Here is a 19,941-nt window from a genome sequence, read left to right on the forward strand (position 1 = left end):
AAAATTCGCCGCTACTGTGGCCAGCTCCTCCTCCCCCTCCCTTCCCCTCCTCCACCGACCGGGAGCGCGCATGCGCCGCCGACGAAGCCAACCGGTGGACGGCAGGCCCTGGGCCCACCGGGCGGGCGCCACTCACTGGGAGCGCTCACGGCGGCGGCCAGATTTCCTTCGCGCTCTCGCTCTCCGGGGTTTCCTTTTTTAAAACGGCAGCCGCAAGCTGAGTCAGTGATTGCGCCCCCTCCCGGCGCATGCGTCGTCAGCTACCCTGCGGGCTCCGACGGCCGGCGGAGGCTCAGCGCTCGCCCCTCCCCTCACTCTCCCTTTCCCCGGCGCGGCTCGGTGCGCATGCGACTTGCCCAGTTAGGCAGCACGGATCGGCGCCAGGGATACCGGACGCCCGAAAAGACTCCCGCTCCCTTGGGCCGAAACCTGGCTCTGCAGGCGCCCAGTTCCCTGCCCCGGCCGGGAAGGGCGCGGGTTACTAGAAAGCCGGGGAGGCGGGGCCTGGTCGGGTGGAGGGCGCGGCCGGCCGGCGGAGCGCTAGCCTTAGGTCCTGGAGGCTCTTTGGCTTTCCCCCCGTATGCCGGGGGCGAGGTGGAGGAGGAAGAGCTTCCTGCCGGATGAGGGATCCGGAGGCCAGAAAGGGAACCCGCTCTCCCTTCCAAAGCAAAACACTGCAGACGCCAGGTTAGATTTTTCGGGTGTTGGCAGGAGACTTTTTCCCCCAGTGGCATCACTCGCGTTTCTTCTGGTGCTGGGAGAGAAGAGTTGAAGAGGCGCCTGGACCGCCAGTGACATCCTCTCCCATCTGGAGGAGCGAGGCTTGGGTTGCTTCTTATTGGTGGGTGGGTCTGGGGAGACAGGGCATGCGCCCTGGGCCGGAGGAGGGAAGCGAAAGGACGTCGGGATTTATTTGCTCATTTGGAGATTTTTCCCCCGGCCTTTTATAAAAACCAAGTGACAGTATGATGGAAGATGGGGAATGAAGCATCAGAAATAAACTAGGACCCTAATTTGCATGGAATTCCTCGTTGCAACAACGTGTAACTACTACGTATCTTGGGGAAATGACTTCCCTTGATGCGTTAAGGCACTCTTGGTCCACAGGGGAAAGCACATTTCAGTGCTTCTCCTGGAGAAGAGATCTTTACAATCTTAATTCCTAGTAATTCCTATGTTTTAATGAATATCCTTTGGATTTGAAATAAAAAGCCATCTTCTTGTTTCAAAAAATACACTTTACTTTTTTGGCTATAAAATCCTCCCTTTAAAGTAACATTCACCTCAGTAAACATTTTCAGTTCTTGCTGTATGCTCCGGGCAAAAGAACATCAAACTGAAGCACTTATTCAGATACTTGATCCTTCACCTAAGGATTTTTCTTTCAGGAGTGGGAAAACATGATTTGTTAATTGACCCCATCATATAGCAGAAGATATTTTGGTTGACATTTTTGCCTGTTCAGCATTCATTCCCTATTCTGATAATTTCCTTTGAAGAACTATCATTTATCCACTCTCAGTCCACATGATCTGAGCAGGACGGGGGGGAAAGCATATTTGAGTTTAATCCTCTGTTGCAAACTACAGTTCCTAAGAAAGGTTTTACCTCTTTACCAGTGGGCTTAAATCCGGGAGAATGGAAACCTGGAGCCATCTTTCCACACGTGAATTCTGAGAAAGAAAGCAACATGGAAAATAAGCAGATTTGAAGACAGAGGTTTGGCCTAAACACATGTTTGAGGCCCTGAAACAAATGTGGACTAGATTCCTCTGGAAATTTCATTAAACCAATCAGTAAATTCTTGCATCTGTTTTATTGCTTAAACCAGTGAGAGGTTTTCTTTCACATGCAATCAAGAGTCCTGACTGACAAGAGGTAGGTAGGAAGACAGGAGGCAAAGTTAATAATACTGATAAGTTAGGTTGCAGCCAGACAAGAGAGGGTTTGAATGCTTTCCCTAGGATGGATTTTTGAATTTTATTCTAGAGACACTGATCCCTCCTTATAGTCCCCATCATCTAGAACGTATTATCTTCAAAAATACCTTTGCCCTTTTTACTGATTTCATTGTCCTCTCAGTCACCAAGATCAAACCATGTCCATCTTTGACTCCTCTCTCTCTCATTGTTTTTAATTATTTACCAAGATAATCCCCCGTTTTTCTGCTCAGTCCTCTCTCACTGCTTAAACATTTCCCATGGTTCAGTTTACAGCTTCTCCTTTCTCCCAGATTCTCTCTAGGAAAAAAAAAATGTACTGGATATGTTTTTTTTTGTTTCGAGATAGAGTCTTGCTCTATTGCCCATCTGGAGTACAGTGGCATGATCTCAGCTCACTGCAACCTCTGCCTCCCAGGTTCAAGCAATTCTTCTGCCTCAGACTTCCAAGTAGCTGTGATTACAGACTCCCACCACCATGCCCCGCTAATTTTTGTATTTTTAGTAGAGATGGGGTGCCACCATGTTGGCCAAGCTGGTCTTGAACTCCTGGCCTCAAGTGATCCACCCGCCTCAGCCACCAAAAGTGCTGGGATTACAGGCGCAAGCCAGTGTACCGAGCCTGTATTGGATATTTCCAATAGCTTTTCCAACTTCCAGATCCCACATTTTCATAAAACAAAAATCCTGCCTCATAGTTTCATAGATCCTAAATTTATATTCCATAACCTTAAACATAATTTCAGATATTCTGTTCACTCTTTCATGTGAACCTTGCTATCATTTAAACTGAGTATTTTCTCAACTCCTCTGTCAACTGATTTCCCCCAGTTGGTAGGCAATGTATCATAGTGGTTAAGAGTACAGAATCAGGATCTAAACTGCCTGCATTTAAATCATAGTTTCACAACTAATACCTGCATGACTTCAAGCAAGTTATTTCTCTGTTCTTTAATTTCCTCATCTGTAAAATGGGATAATCACACTCCTATCTCATAGCATAACTGAGACTGTGTGTGTGTGTACTTTTATCTGGTACATAAGAAATCCCATAGAAATGTTGGCTATTCTTGTCAATGATGTTCCTTTTTGGGTAATTTTCATATCTCTTTTGCTCTAATTCTTGCCCTAACTCCTATGTCACTCTGTCAGTAACAAAGTCATATCTGCTGTTTCATAGTAACTCATCCATTCATTGACATTCCTAGTTTTACTACCACGCTTTAAGGTGAATTGGAGAACAGGAAGCTTTAAGATATGCTTAATACGGAATATAAGGTTAAGTATTTTTTTAAAGCTTGCATAGTTTATTCAGTTACTCATATTCTTTCTAATCCCTTTAAAATGGAGCTACAAAATCCTGCCTCATACTTGAGGTAGTATTATAGACTTTGTGGTCAAAACTCTTGGCTTAAATCCTGACTAATGCTGAGAGATAGTGAGCAACTCAAGTAACTCCTCTGAGCTTCAGGTACTTATCTGTAAAGTTACAAGAATAGGCATTTCAGAGAACTGTGATGATCAAAGATAAATTAAACTGCTACATAAAGGTTAGGTGGTGATCTTTAAAGGTTGTTAATCTTTACAATTTCTTGTTGGAACCCTAGGAATAGTTGAAATGACTCACAGATTTTTTTAACTCCAGCCTTTAGTTCTCCCCTGGGCTCTATACACACATGTCCAGTTATCTACCTGATGTCTTTTCTTCTGTATCACAAATATCTTGGATGCTCCCTTCAATCTGTTCTCCACAGAGCAGCCTAATTATTTTGAAAATATAAATGAAGTCACGTTATTTTCTTCTAAAATCCCTTTTATCATTTCCCACTACATACAAATTCCTAATTATGGTCACAATAACCTGTTTGATCTGGCCCCTCCCTACCTCTCCAACCTCATGTCTTACCATTTTTTTCCTTTTCCTGTAACCCTCCAACTGAGAAACTGCCTTTCATTTCCTTGCTAATTTATCTCTGCTCTCAGACTTTCAGGCATGCTGTGCCCTTGACTGGACCCTTCCTAACTTTTCTCATGGCTGGCTCCTTCTCAATCATCGCATCTCAAAGATCTAACTACCCTATTTAAGGAGGTCTCCTGCCAACATCCCACCTGCCCTCCCACCACCAATAATATGCAAAGTTATTCTCTTCTATTGTGTCCAGTTTCCCCCATAATACTTATAAGTTTAAATTATGTATATATTAGTTATATGTATATATGATATTTGTTTTCTTATAAACTATTTTCCCTACCACCACAAGGTAAACTCCAGAAGGGCAAGAACCATGTTGTGTAGCATCCATTTCAATACCTGAGGTGAGCTGGGTACAGTTGCACATGCCTGTAGTTCCAGCTGAGCCGGGAGGATGGCTTGAGCCCAGGAGTTAAGGCAACATAGCAAGACCCCATCACTAAAATAAATTAATTAAAATTTAAAAATAAAAACCAGGTTGGGTGTGGTGGCTCACGCCTGTAATCCCAGGACTTTGGGAGGCCAAGGTAGGCAGATCACTTGAGGTCAGGAGTTTGATACCAGCCTGGCCAACATGGTGAAGCCCTGTCTCTACTAAAAATACAAAATAATTAGCCGGATGTGGTAGTGCATGTCTGTAGTCCTAGCCACCTGGGAGACTGAGGCAGGAAAATCACTTGAACCTGGGAGGCAGAGTCTGCAACGAGCCCAATTTGTGCTGCTGCACTCCAGCCTGGGTAACAGAGCAACTCAGTCTCAAACAATCAAAACAAAACCACCAAGGCCTGAGGTGAATGAATGATTTAATGAGTGAATGAAATGCCAGAAAGAAGATTTTTAGGATCATCTTTATCCTAAATTATGACTGTAGGCAGATTATTGTCAAGGGGTAGGCTTAGTAATGTGCATGAAAGTGTGTCCGGAATTAATTCCTTCTGGTGGGTTCTTGGTCTCACTGACCTCAAGAATGAAGCCGCGGACCCTCGCGGTGAGTGTTACAGCTCTTAAAGATGGTGTGTCTGGAGTTTGTTCTTTCCGATGTTGAGATGTGTCCGGAGTTTCTTCCTCCCGGTGGGTTTGTGGTCTCACTGACTTCAGGAATGAAGCTGCAGACCGTCGCAGTGAGTGTTACAGCTGATAAAGGTAATGCGGACCCAAAGAGTGAGCAGCAGCAAGATTTATTGTTAAGAGTGAAAAAACAAAGCTTCCACAGCATGGAAGGGGACCCAAGTGGGTTGCTGCTGCTGGCTTAGGTGACCACCTTTTGTTCCCTTGTTTGGCCCTGCCCACATCCTGCTGATTGGTCCATTTTACAGAGCATTGATTGGTCTATTTTACAGAGTACTGATCAGTGCATTTACAATCCTTTAACTTGACACAGAGTGCTGATAGCTGCGTTTTTACAGAGTGCTAACTGGTGAGTTTACAATCCTTTAGCTAGACACAGAGCACTGATTGGTGCATTTACAATCCTTTAGCTAGACACAAAAGTTCTCCAAGTTCCCACTAGATTAGCTAGACACAGAGCACTGATTGGTGCATTTACAATCCTTTAGCTAGACACAAGAGTTCTCCAAGTCCCCACCCAACCCAGAAGCCCAGCTGGCTTCACCTCTCAAAAGCACAAAGGAGAAACAAACTAAAATCAGTCGGTGAAATATGATGTGACTAATACTGTTCTAGTGATTGAATACTTGAGAACCAACAAGAATATGTAACACTAATAGGTACAGCTAATACCTGTATAAGAAGATGCTGACTGAAACCTAAAATAAGGAACAAGTGCATGAAGTACCTCACCTTCTAAAGAGCTGCCGACATTTGGGGTCAGATACCCACTCCTTCACCCAAGGATAAAAGTTGGACAAAAAGGGATCTACCATAGCCAAAACCTCCAACTCTCTACTCTCAGACCATATAAGCCCAACACTTGGCAAGAGGAAAAACACCTGAGAGAATCACTGAAGCCAGGTTCTTGGTGTGTACTATGGTTTTTTCTTTCCTTTTTATGCCTTACCCTACCCCAAGACTCCAACAGAATCAGCTAGGTGACTGTGAGGGAGGGAGAGGCATCTGATTCACTATCAAACTTGCTGATATTGCCTTGTGCCTACATGAAACAGGAAAAGAGTTGGAGAAATAGCTGGCCAGAGAGTGGGCTGAAATAAAGCAATCTACAACATCTACCATGTGGTGTAGCAAGGATACCAAGGATGTGTAAATTTCTCATGTGTCAATTGATGCTGTGTGGAAAATGCTGTTCAGGTTTGAACCATCTTGACACCCGAGGGGGAAGGAAATTCTAGTAGCAAGAGGCTGGATTTACTTCTAGGAGAGGAAACTAAGAGAGTTAGCAGAGATAGAGCTAAGACAGGTCCATCTCTCATGTCGATCAACGGACTGTGCAGTTAGGAAGCTGTTTCAGAGTGTCTAGGAGAACTCAATGTGCCCTATTAAAGAGTGAACATTTGGATGCAGTATTCATTGTACAGTAAGGGAAATTTATCCCTTTCATCCCTATTCTCTCTCCCAGTCCCCAACAGAAGAGGGATAGGCCATGAAAGTGTTACTGGTAGAGGGTCTTGACTGCAAGGTGTCCAAGTTCTTGGTGTTTTGAACAAAGAATTGGACAAAACGCCCAGCAAAGTAAAGACAGAATAAAGCAACTAAAGAATGAAAGCAGGGATTTATTGAAAATGAAAGTACACTTCACAGTGTGGGAGCAGGCATAAGCAATGGCTCAGAATCTTCTCCCGTCCAAATACCCCCTTAGAGGCTTCCCATTGGCCACTTCATATCATGAAGTGGTGGCTTGCAATTGGTCTGATTGGTTGCCAAAAGCAACCAATCAGAGGCTGAGGTGAAGTTACAAAGTTGCAAAAGAACCCTCAGCAGGCAATCAGTCTGACTGATTGCGGACAGCCAATTTCCCATCTGCCAGGCACAAAAGGTGGAGGTTTGCAAAGTAGCCTCTGGTCCTTGTGTTACTTAGGCATGGAAAGTTAGGGTTTTCCTTTAAATCTAGCTCTAGGAAGTTGGCGTGAAACAGCCTTAGGTTCCCTGCCTCCAGACCTTATTCTCCTGCCTCAAAAGGAGAGGGAAAAACTGGTTTAAAACCCCACCTTTCATCTTCAGAGTTCCTTAAGTCACAAGTTCAGCCAGAGAATGTTTGCTTGGAACTGAGACAGACTTAATAACCCACACTGTGGAATGGGTAAAAGAAGATGCTCAGGTTGCCTTTAAAGGATTTGTTGCCTAGTGCTTCTTGAATTTTAATGTGCATATCGCCTGGAGATCTCATTAAAATGAAAATTATGATTCAGTTAGTCTGCGATGGGGCCAGAGATTCTGCATTTCTAACAGGCTCCTTAGGAATCCTGCTGAGTCTAGGACCACATTTACCACATTTTGACAAAAAGGGCAGTATAGAGAAGGGAGATTCAATAGAGCACAGTTGGCAAGAATAGACAAAAATATTAGGATAAAATACCAAATTTATAGATCAAAAAATGAATATTGGCAATTAAAAAAACTTTGTACCCCATTGAATATTCATTCAGTAAAATGTAGAACAATATTACATATTAAATAATTTCTGCATATCCTGACAAATATTTTTACCCTAGTCAAATGAGAATGTATACATGAAGCAGTGTATGGAAGTACTAGTGACCTGTGTTGGTAGGCATCAATCAGTCCTTGCTAAAAGAATGTGTGCATGCACTTTGCTAAAGAGCAGGGCTGGAATCACAAGCAGCCAGTTCTAACATGATATACTTTTATTATTTTTACAAATGTTAAAGTCTTCAGAACTGTTTGTGGGTAAAAACTTACTGCCACCTGGTGGATCTGAGTTAAGACAAAGGGAAATAGATATCTTTTTTAAGCTCTCCTAAATACTATTATTATTTCATTATTTTAACTTTAAAAAGAAAACAGATAAATATGTATTTACTTTTTAAAAGACTTCATTTAGGGGGATTTTCTGCATTTGGTTTCAACTGGAGGGGAAAATAATGTATATGAAAGTTATTTTGATAAATATGGTTATATGCATTAGATGGCATTAGAGTTACATTGTAACTATAGAAGATGGCTCTTCCTTTCATTTCCACAGCTGTTTTTATCCTGAATAGTAACTTACCCATCCATTTCTGGAAGGTTCAGGAATTGGATAAATAAAACTAGGTAATTACCTCTCTGACATGTGTGTGTAATGCTATAATAAAGACCACTGTGTGTGACCTCTCTGAACCTTCCTCCATCTAGTCTCAAGACGTATATTTATTATCTCAGAAGAATTTTCCTAATCCTTCCCAGAATTAGATCAATTGATTTTTACCTGGTGAAATAAATTCTCATTACCTTACTCAAATGTGTATTTAACTTTCCTTCCACTTCATGGTTCTCTGTAGCCTCTGAGATCCCTAAACCCCCACCAATAGCAAGAGCCTTTTCTTGACTCAATCTTCAACTGCCTCAATTCTCACCAATTTATTTTTGTGATCTAGGCATTTAAACCTAGTCTAGATTCTCTCACAAATATCAATGAACATCCATAATGAGAATTATGGATCACAAATACAAATAAAGTAGAAAACAATCTATTACTGAACTATTATATGCTGGATTTACCAACCTTTCCTCTAAAAGTGATGTTCATTATTATGCCAAGATGAAACATCCTATAGGCCTTCTGCAGTGTACTAATGTGTATTTTCTCATGATGAATTCTTCTGTGATTACTGTTAAAACATAGGTCATCCTACAATATATTTTTCTCACCTCTGCTCAGGATTTAGAAACTTACATGGTGTAGTGTTCTAATGATTCTGTAGTTTAAATATTAATGAGAATACTCAGTAATTTTCTAACTTAATAGTAACTACTCAGAACAATAATAATGAATACAGATATTTTTTATGTACTTTTCAAAATCTATTAATTGCATTATGCTATTAAGTGGTTAACGTTTTAATAGGTAAGAGATTTCTAAGAAAAAGCTTTATGGTCATAAATTTAAAACTTTTTACTTAAGTCTAGATTTTAAAATGTGTTGACTTAAATAAAATTTCATGGTTTTCTTTCATTGCTTTCATTCGTAGTTCTCTTTGGAAGTGAGTAAGCAAGAAAGGTCTTGTAATATTTGTTTTTGTCCAACATGAGTTAGAGAAAGGATAAACCACAGAAAAATACTAAGGGCTTAATACAAATTCTGTTTTGTTTTGTTTTTTGTTTTGTTTGAGATGGAGTTTCGCTCTTGTTGCCCAACATAGAGTGCAATGGCGCGATCTTGGCTCACCGCAACCTCTGCCTCCTGGGTTCAAGGGATTCGCCTGCCTCAGTCTCCGGAGTAGCTGAGACTACAGGCATGTGCCACGATGCCCAGCTAATTTTTGTATTTTTAGTAGAGACGGGGTTTCTCCATGTTGGTCAGACTGGTCTCGAATTCCCGACCTCAGGTGATCTGCCCACTTTGGCCTCCCAAAGTGCTGGGATTACAGGCGTGAGCCACCACGCCTGGCTGCCAAATTCTATTTTTCTCAGAGGCAATGAATATTCTGAAATGCCTGAAAATTTTTAAAATGACATATATGCCATAATTCTAATATAAAAATGAAAATAAAATAAATCTGTTTATGAATTTTCTGATCCCTAATTATAAAAGCAGTCATAAGTAAAACATTCAGTACATATATACTAAAAGCTGTTTACTGAATATTTCTCTCTATTTGGTATCATTATCACTGTTGGAGCTATCACTGTCATCATGAATAGAAGTGTTTCTAACTGAAGATACCATCATATCTACAATGTCCTTTTGGGGGTTTTCTTCCAAATCAGTCTGTATTGCTCCAACTTCTGCTAGCTTCCACTCAAGTTCTGTAATAAATAACCCATCATTAAGTCAGTTAAAAATCTTGAAAAAATGAATAGTTTTTCATCTATATGAAATAGGAGTTGACTCTTAGTAATATTACCATGGAAATGATGATATATTTATAGTTTTTTTTTCTTTTTTTAGACAGAGTCTCACTCTGTCACCCAGGCTAGAGTGCAGTGGTGCAATCTTGGCTCACTGCAACCTCTGCCTCCCAGGTTCAAGCAATTCTCATGCCACAGCTTCCTGAGTAGCTGCAATTACAGGTGCATGCCACCACACCCAGCTAAGTTTTGTATTTTTTAAGTAGAGTCAGGGTTTCATCATGTTGGCCAGGCTGGTCTTGAACTCCTGACCTCAAGTGATCCCCCTACCTCAGCCTCCCAAAGTGCTGGGATTACAGGCATAAGCCACCACGCCCAGCCTGATATCTTTAGAACTGGTTGACAGTAAAAGTGCTACAGTATCAAAATACACATTGGATACAGCAAAGTTATACTTAAAGGGAGAAATTATAGTTAAACTGGTTCTTAGTCTGTTTTGTGATAAAAGAATACCTGAGACTTGAGTAATTTATAGAGAACAGAGATTTATTTCTTATACATCTGGAGGCTGGGAAGTATAAGGTTGAGGGGCCTACATCAGGTGAGGGTCTTCTTGCTGAGGTTATCCCATGGCAGAATTCAAGTGAGTTAGAGAAGGTGAGTGAGAGACAACAAGAGAGGGCTGAACTCACTTTTAAAACAAACCCATCCTCATGACAACAACCCCACTCTGCAATAATGACATTAATCCATTCATGAGGGCAGAGACCTCATGACCTAATCACCTCTTAAGGTCCCACTTCTCAACACTGTTGCATTGGGGATTACTAATTTTGGAGGACACATTCAAATCATACCATTCCACCCCAGCCCCCAAAATTCATGTCCTCTTACATGCAAAATACATTCATTCTATCCCAGTAGCCCCCAAAGTCTCAACTTGTTCCAACATCAACTCAAAAGTCCACAGTCTCATCTAAATCAGATACAGGTAAGACTCAAGACACAATTCATGCTGAGGTACACTTCCCTCCAGCTGTGAGCCTATAAAATTAAACAAGTTGGCCAGGTGTGGTGGCTCACACCTGTAATCCCAGCACTTTGAAAGGCTGAGGCGGGCGGATCACCTGAGGTAAGGAGTTTGAGATCAGCCTGGCCAACATGGTGAAACACCATCCCTACTAAAAATACTAAAAAAAAAAAAAAGAAAAAAGAAAAGAAAACATTAGCCGTGCACGGTGGCAGGCACATGTAATCCCAGCTATTCAGGAGGCTGAGGCAGAAGAATCGCTTGAACCCTGGAGGCAGAGGTTGTAGTGAGCCGAGATGGAGATCGTGCCATTAGCACTGCAGTCCGGGCAACAGTGCAAGACTCTGTCTCAAAAAAAAAAAAGAAAAAGAAAAAGAATGAAGTGAAATTTTAATAAATGGTGTTGAAACAGTTGCATTTTCTTACAGAAAAGAAGTAGATACATTCCTGATATGGTTTGGCTATGTCTCCACCCTAACCTCATCTTGAACTGTAGTTCTCATAATCCCCACATATTGTGGGTGGGAGGTAATTGAATCATGGGGGTTGTTACCTCCATGCTGTTCTCTTGATACTGAGTGAGTTCTCACCAGATCTGATGGGTTTTATAAGGGGCTTTTTCCCCACTTCACTTGGCTCTCATTTTTCTCTTTCCTGCTGCCATGTGAAAAAGAACATGCTTGCTTCCCATTCTGTCATGATTGTAAGTTTCCTGAAGCCTCCCCAGCCAGCTGAACTGTGAGCCAATTAAACCTCTTTCCTTTATAAATTACCCAGTCTCAGGGTCTTTATTAGCAGCGTGAAAATAGACTAATAGAATTCCTTACATCAAATCATACACAAAAGAAAAGCCCAATGTTATTCAAGACCTAGCTCAAAAATAAAAATTTAAAACTCTTAGAAGAAAGTATAGAAGAATATATTTTTCACCTTGGGAATACAGAAGGGTTTTGAAAAGAAAGCACAAAAAGTGCAAAATAAAGAAAAAGATTAATAATTTTCACTATGCCAAATCATAACTTTTATCTGACAATCAAAATGAAATGATAAGCCATAACTGGTGAGAATTTTAGTAATACTATAAAAATAGTATGCAGAACTTTACACACACACTCATGCACACATACCCACTCTTACAAGTCAATGAAACAACATATGCACACATACACACTCAAATGAAAAAAACACAAATGACAAAAGGGACAAAGTATATAAACAGGAGAGGAAATCAGAATGAGCAATGCATATGAAAAAATCCATAACCTCACTTGTAATGAGGGAAATCCAAATTTAAACAACGAAATGATACCACTTCATATCCATCAGATTGACCAAAAAACCAACAGTCTAAAATTAACAAGAAGTGGAGAAGATGTGGGTAGATCTTTAAACACAGATGGAAGGATAAATTGATACTTCCATTTATAGAGCAATCTATCAACTATCAAGTGAAGTTGAAAATGTGTATACCCTATAGTCCCACAATTCTCCATATATCCTTGAGAAATTTTTACAGGTGGACACAACAACGGTCACAGCAGAATTGTTCATAATGGGAAAATTGGAAACAACTCACATTTCTCACAATAGGGGAATGATAAATTGAGGAATAGCTGATTATAGAATGCTAGACAGGAGATAAACTTATTGAATCAGACATATATGAAATAAACAAGATTCTGAACACTATGATTGAGATTTTTAAAAAAGCAAGTTGCAGAATGATACTACAATATAATGCCCTTTATTAAATACTTTCGATTTTGCAATTAATTATTCCCTCTATTTCTATAGATATACTTAAAGCATAACAATATAGACCAGATAGTTTCTTTTAAAATTAAAAATAGAATTATCATATCATCTAGCAATTCCATTTCTGTGTATATTCCCAGAATAATTAAAAATGGAGATAAGCATATTATTTGTACACACATGTTCATAACAGCATTATTCACAATAGCCAAAAGGTGAAAACAACCTAAATACGCATCAACAGATGAAGGGCTATGCAAGATATACTTAAAAAGGAAAAAAATTCTGATAACATGCTACCACATGGATGAAACTTGAGGACATTATGCTAAGTGAAATAAGTCAATCACAAAGGACAAATACTATATGATTCCACTTATATGAGGTATCTAGTGCTGTCAAATTCATAGAGACAGAATCTTAAAAAGGTGATTGCCCGGGCTGAAGCAATTGGAGACTGAGGAGTTTTTGTTTAATGAGTACAGAGTTTGTTATGTAAGATAAAAAAAAACTTCTGGAGATGATGGTGATGGAATGTGAATGTGCTTAATGACACTGAACTGTATGCTTAAAAATAGTTGATGGTAAATGTTATATTACGCATATTCTACTACAATGTTTAAAATACACCAATAAATTTCATTGATATCTCCCTCTCAAAAAAAAATTAAATAAATAAAGGGACGAGATACACACTAAATTCGTGATAGTTTTTGCCCCTAAGGAAGCAGGGAGGGGAACAGGACTAAGTATGAAATACAGGTAACTTCAACTTTATCTGTAATGTGTTTTTAAAAGATAAGCAAACAGGCCAGGCATGGTGGCTCATGCTTGTAATCCCAGCACTTTGAGGGTCAAATGTGGGAGGATTACTTGAGCCTAGGAGTTTGAGACCAGCCTGGGCAATATAGTGAGTGAGACCCCATCTCTACTACAAAATTTTGTTAAAAAAATAGTTAGGTGTGGTGGCCGGCACCTGTAGTCCCAGCTACTCAGGAGGCTAAAGTGGGAGGATTACTTGAGCCTGAGAAGTCAAGGCTGCAAGTGAGCCATAATTGTGCCACTGCACTCCAGCCTGGGTGACAGAGTGAGATGCTATCTCACAGCTGAAGCAAGCATAAACAAATGTTCACATTTGTTACTTTTGGTAATTACTATGGTCCTGAATGTGTCCCCCCAAAATTCGTATGTTGAAATCCTAATCCCCAAGGTGATGGTATTAAGAGGTGGGGACGTTGGGAGTGATTAGACCATGAGGGCAGAGCACTCTTCAATGAAATGAGTGAACAGAGAGGCCAAAAGGAGCTTGTTTGCCCCTTCCACCACGTGAGGTCAATGAAGAGGTCACCATCTATGAAGAACAGGTCCTCACAAAACACCAAATCTGTTGGCGCCTTCATCTGGGACTTCCCAGCCTCCAGAACTATGAGATATTAATATAAAGTTTCTTGTTTATAAGCCACCTAGTTTATAGTATTTTTATTATAGCATCCCAAACAGAGAAGACAATAATGATTTCATGAATGCTTACTATATGATTATTCTATGTATTCTTTTATGTACTCTTATGTCGTTAATTTTTTTAATTAAAAAGAAAAGATCCAAGCTACAAAAACACGTGGTAAAACAAGGAAAGGCCTTAGAAGACTAAAAGAAAAATGGGAAACTTCTGGAAAAATTAAAGTGTCCGAGGTCTCAGTAAGGCCAAAAACAATTTTGGGAGACTGACAGAGTGAAAGAATACCCATTGAAACCAACCAGCCAGGCGCAGTGGCTTACCTCCGTAATCCCATCACTTTGGGAGGCTGAGGAGGGCAGATCTCCTGAGGTCAGGAGTTCAAGATCAGTCTGGCCAACATGGCGAAACCCCATCTTCACTAAAAATTACAAAAATTAGCCGGGTATGGTGGTGGGCACCTGTAATCCCAGCTACTCGGGAGGCTGAGGCAGGGAGAACTGCTTGAATCCGGGAGGCAAAGGTTGCAGTGAGCCGAGATCATGCCACTACACATTAGCCTGAGTGACAGAGCAAGGCTCTGTCTCAAAAACAAACAAACAAACAAACAAACAAAACGAACAAAAACTGAAAACAGCCATTCATGATGGCTTTAACACAGTGGTGACAGAAAATGATTTTTAGTTTTGTAAAATAGAGTTAAAGCACTGCCAAAAAATGAATATATCAAAGAAATGACCTTAAGAGGTAAAAACAATTAAAGAAGATAAAAATAGAAAGTCTTGTGCTGTGTGCTAAGAAAAATAAAGTAATAGGAGGCATGGTCCCTGCAATTTTTAGGAAGATAAAATTCAAAGGGAATTGATTCATCAACAAAATTAGATATCATGCTAATAAGTGAAAAGTAAGATGCATTGAATATACACTATAGACATTCAGTAGAGAAGAAAAAGATTATGAATTGGTTCAATATTACATAATGCAGTAAATAAAAATTGAGCAGACTCATGTAGGAATAAAGTTTGGATATGGAGAACAGAGAAAGGTAGAATATGTTAGGTACAAGCAGAGAATGTGTAAAAAAGTGTGATGGCACAAATGAGTAACGTATATTTAGTAGTGGCTGAAGACCAGCCTAACAGGAACAGAAACTAGAAAGCACTGAGAAATATAGTTGGAGAGGTGGGTGGACATTCTAAAGGAGAAGATTCTAAATTTTTAACTTACTTGAGACAGAGAACTATTAAGGATTTTAAGCAAGGGGCTGTTATTAGAGTATTACTATAGGAAAATTAATCTGGAGGGATATAAAAAGAGACTAAAAGCAAGGAAAAAACCTTGGTACTAAGGAAGAAAACTTTCAGGATACTTGTTAGTTTCTGGATGTTTTCACCTATCATTTTTATAAACAAAATTTGTAACATTACCTTCCAGCTTGAGATTTATCCCTCCACATTCTATAATTCCAATGAATTTGGCTTCTATCTGACCATTTTTATAAACAAAAATTGTTGGTAAACAATTGTCATGGTAGTGTTGAATACAGCTATTCACGATGGCTTTAACAAATTTAGTTTCTGGAAACTTTCTTGCTAGAAGACTAAGATGCTGGTTAACCAACAAACACATTGGGATGCTAAAAAGAGAAACAGTACACACAATCTTTAATAAACAGACTATTCATCTCAGTCTAATGAAATAAGTAAAATATCGTCATGGCAAAAATAAATCTTAGATTAATATAAAAACATGTTATTATCATCCTCTATTGTTACCTTTAGCAATGACGAACTGTATGTAGAGTCCTCTGGTTTTTATTGCAAGCACCATTATAGCCTGGGAATGAAGCTAGCTACTAGGCAAGCTGATGCTTAACTTAGGGAAACTACATCCAACTGAGCATCAGTTTGGTTCAAGCAGGTTCCCAGTTTGTAGAAAAAACAAAAACAAAAATAAAAACAGGTCACTTCTAGGAAATCCTTTGCAGTTCTGAGTTGAAACAAAAGGATCCCAACTCTTGTTGCCATCATGAGCTTCTTCCCATGTAATGAGTTTACCATATCCAGAACTGTCTTTCCTGACTCCAAAAACTTCTCCCACAGTCTTTGGAATCCCACTCCATGTCACATTCTGGTGGCCCCATTATCCAGAACTATTCCTTACCAGAAATTTAATATTGATTGGAAGTATGACCACAACCTCAGTACTTCCTGCTTTATCACTTATTTCTCTTTTTTTTTTTTTTTCTGAGACGGAGTCTCGCTCTGTCGCCCAGGCTGGAGTGCAGTGGCCGGATCTCAGCTCACTGCAAGCTCCGCCTCCCAGGTTCACGCCATTCTCCTGCCTCAGCCTCCCGAGTAGCTGGGACTACAGGCACCTGCCACCTCGCCTGGCTATTTTTTTGTATTTTTTTTAGTAGAGACGGGGTTTCACCGTGTTAGCCAGGATGGTCTCGATCTCCTGACCTCATGATCCACCCGTCTCGGCCTCCCAAAGTGCTGGGATTACAGGCTTGAGCCACCGCGCCCGGCTTATCACTTAATTCTCATCACACTCATTGATCAATTAGTTCCTTTTCTCCCATTTTATCAAATTTCAAGTGAATCCCTTCACCTCTTCTTTATTCCACATTCCTTCCATCTCCCTTGGGACCTTTGTTGGTTATTCTGCTTCCCTCTTTTCCTGTTTTCTCATCTTTCCTTCTCCAAAGACTCTTTCTCCATTTTACATAAACATATTCAATTTGGGCAGGGTGCAGTGGCTCAAGCCTATAATCCCGGCACTTTGGGAGGCCAATGTAGACAGATCCTTTGAGGTCAGGAGTTCAAGACCAGTCTGGCCAACATGGTGAAACCCCATCTCTACTAAAAAATGCAAGGTTTTAGGGGCCAAGGGAAAATTTCTTTGCCCTCCAAAGGAAGGTTCACTGAAAGATCAACTAACAAAAGGCAGATTAATTGGAGAAAAGGCACACAAGTTTATTAACATGCACATGAGAAAGGAAACACAAAGTGATTACCCAAACCCTCCAATGAGGTACAGAAGCTTATATGCCACCTTGAGGCTACAGAAAGAATGGAGGCTCTGGCATGACCAAAAACATGTTATTGGGGTAAATCAGGTTACAGTGACAAGACAGGCTATGGGAGGCAGAGAAGAGGAGGCCTGGCTAGCAAAAGTGGTCTTGTTATGTAGATGAAACCTTACAGGTAGCAGCCCTCAAAGAGAATAGATGGTAAATGTTTCTTTTGATCTTTAAAGGCATCAGATTCTCAGTTAACTTGGTCCTAGATCAGACAAGGGAAGGCCCTCGGAGAAGGCCTCACTGCATGAATGCAGATTTTCTCTACAGTTGCAAATCTCCACAAAAGACAGCTTTACAGGGTTACTTCAGTTTTGTTGGCTCTCTGAACACCCACCTCAAAATACATCAAGAAAGTATATCTTAGAGTAAAATGTTTTGATTTTCTTCAAGGTGAAATGAGTCCACTAATATCTAATTCAGAGAAATTTTATAATTTTCATTAGAAATTTTATCAGAATGAAAGCTCAGTCAGTGGTACAACAGATATTTGTGGGATGGGTCAGTAGTGTGAATGGCAAAAGGCAGGTAGGTATTGGTGGTGGCAGTGAAAAGTATAGATTTAAGAGAATATTGCATAACAGATTGTGATGCAGGGAGAAAGGGTTGCCCGAAGAAAGTTCTGACAGCAAGCAGTAGGGGAACAAATTTGGTGTTGGGGTTGAGGGCCAGAATTTTAACCCCAGAAGAGCTGTAAAATATGAGGCAGACCAGTAACATCACAAAGCAAGTTAAGAGCCTATTTATGATATTCAAGCTTCAAAATATGCACTTAGGTATAAGAATAAATTAGAATTGGGGTACAGGCGTAAGATTAAATAAAACCAGAAACAAGACTGACTTAAAGCTAAATCATTAGGCTTACTGGCCCAGGTTGAGTTAGATCCCTCTAAAGCACCTTAAGGAGGCTAAGCCTTCATTTGGATAAAAAGTGGGTCTAATCCTATCAATTTAATGGCAAAGAGACATTGAAATTATAGAATTTAGGAGTCTAATCAACAAACACACACCACCTTTTTATAAAATTGAAAGAAAGTAGCTAAAAATAAAACCACCTTTGCAAAAACTTTAACAGTGAGAGAATTATGACAGTGAAAGAGATGTGATCTAACCAACCCCCATCTTCTCTTTAACCTCCAACTGTCCAGAATCATTCCTGGATTGGGCCAAGCTAACTTTGGGAGAAATTCAGTTTATAGTTTAAATGATAATAACTTTTCCCCAAAACTAAACCACCTTTGTAAAACCTAAGCGAAGACTAGGTTAAGAGGATGACAGGAGCCTGAATTCTGCTAAGATACACACTTAAACAATTACCAGCCATTATTCTGGAAGTCACAAGATTTGCAACTTCCTCAATTACTCCTGCAAACAACCCTATTGTAGAACCTAAGATTGGCCTTTTTGATACATCTTTTAAGGTTTTTGCATTTCTGATGTCTGATGCCTCTACCTGGACCACCAAGCGGTCCTATGGCCCCATACAGAAGCAGACTTAGCCCGCATGAGGACTGTATTAGTCCGTTCTCATGCTGCTAATAAAGACATACCCAAGGCTGGGTAATTATAAGGGAAAGAGGTTTAACTGACTCACAGGAAACTTACAATCATGGCAGAAGGGGAAGCAAACACATTCTTCTTCACATGTGGCAGCAATGAGAAGTGCTGAGCAAAAGGGGAAAAGCCCCTTATAAAGCCATCAGATCTCATGAGAACTCACTCATTATCACAAGAACAGCATGAGGGTAACTGCCCCCATGATTAAATTACCTCCCGCCAGGTCCCTCCCTCAACAAATGGGGATTATGGGAAATTCAGTTCAAGATGAGATTTAGTGAGGACACAGCCAAACCATATCAAGGATCATTGTTGACATCCCTATGGTTGCATTCCCAAAAATCAGCAGTACCCATTCTGTGGTCTGGCAAACTATCCTTGAAAAACCCCAGCCTCCAAATTTTGGGGGAGGCTGATTTGAGTAATAATAAAACTCTGGTTTCCTGTTCAACTGGCTCTGCATGAATTAAACTCTTTATTGCAATTCCCCTGTCTTGATAAATTGGCTCTATGTGGGCAGCAGGCAAAATGAACCCCATTGGGTGGTTACAAAAACATAAATTAACAGCTGTCCTTCAACTTTATAATATTAAAAAGCTGTACATAAATACTTTCTTTTGAGATGGAGTCCCGCTCTGTTGCCCAGGCTGGAGTGCAATGATGTGATCTCAGCTCACTGCAACCTCTGCCTCCCAGGTTCAAGCGGTTCTCCTGCCTCAGCCTCCCAAGTAACTGGGATTATAGGGACACACCACCATGCCCGGCTAATATTTTGTACTTTAGTAAAGACAGGGTTTTGCCATGTTGGCCAGGCTGGTCTCAAACTCCTGACCTCAGGTGATCCGCCCACCTCAGCCTCCCAAAGTGCTGGGATTACAGGCATGAGCCCCAAGCCTGGCCAGTAATTCCATTGTTAAAAACTAAAGTTTTCTAAGGAATATTTATAACACAATTATTTTCTGTTATAGTTTATAAATTTGGATCATTACAGATTAATTTTCAAAATATATGTTTTATACCAACACAGGAATGTATTTTCTGTTTTTTTTTTTTTTTTTTTTGTTTTTTTTTGAGACGGAGTCTCGCCCTGTTGCCCAGGCTGGAGTGCAGTGGCCGGATCTCAGCTCACTGGTAGGGCATGGCCAGGCTTGCTGCACTGAAACCTCAAGTGGGTGCAATGGTACAGTAAGTAGTGGGATGTGGTGGGATGTACCTGTGATATAG

The 19,941-nt window shown here is 40.4% G+C and overlaps 2 protein-coding genes across 3 annotated transcripts in view; both read right to left on the reverse strand.

Moving 5' to 3' along the window:
- The window catches only part of CLOCK (clock circadian regulator), a 121,893-nt gene extending 121,405 nt beyond the window's left edge, over nt 1-488 (reverse strand). For both annotated transcript variants that reach the window (XM_011961707.1, XM_011961708.1), the window contains exon 1: nt 137-488. The gene's annotated coding sequence lies outside the window, so the exon portion shown is untranslated. The remainder of the gene's footprint in view (nt 1-136) is intronic.
- Nucleotides 489-9,597: 9,109 nt separating this feature from the next.
- PDCL2 (phosducin-like 2) overlaps nt 9,598-19,941 on the reverse strand; it is a 35,820-nt gene continuing 25,476 nt past the window's right edge. The window contains exons 5-6 of the mRNA XM_011961712.1: nt 15,506-15,714; nt 9,598-9,795 (exon numbers count right to left, since the gene is read on the reverse strand). Coding sequence (XP_011817102.1) covers nt 9,641-9,795; nt 15,506-15,714 — 364 coding nt within the window. The 3' untranslated portion in view covers nt 9,598-9,640. The remainder of the gene's footprint in view (nt 9,796-15,505; nt 15,715-19,941) is intronic.

This window comes from Colobus angolensis, unplaced genomic scaffold, assembly GCF_000951035.1.
Source record: "Colobus angolensis palliatus isolate OR3802 unplaced genomic scaffold, Cang.pa_1.0 Scaffold566, whole genome shotgun sequence".
In the NCBI taxonomy this organism is placed as follows: Eukaryota; Metazoa; Chordata; class Mammalia; order Primates; family Cercopithecidae; genus Colobus; species Colobus angolensis.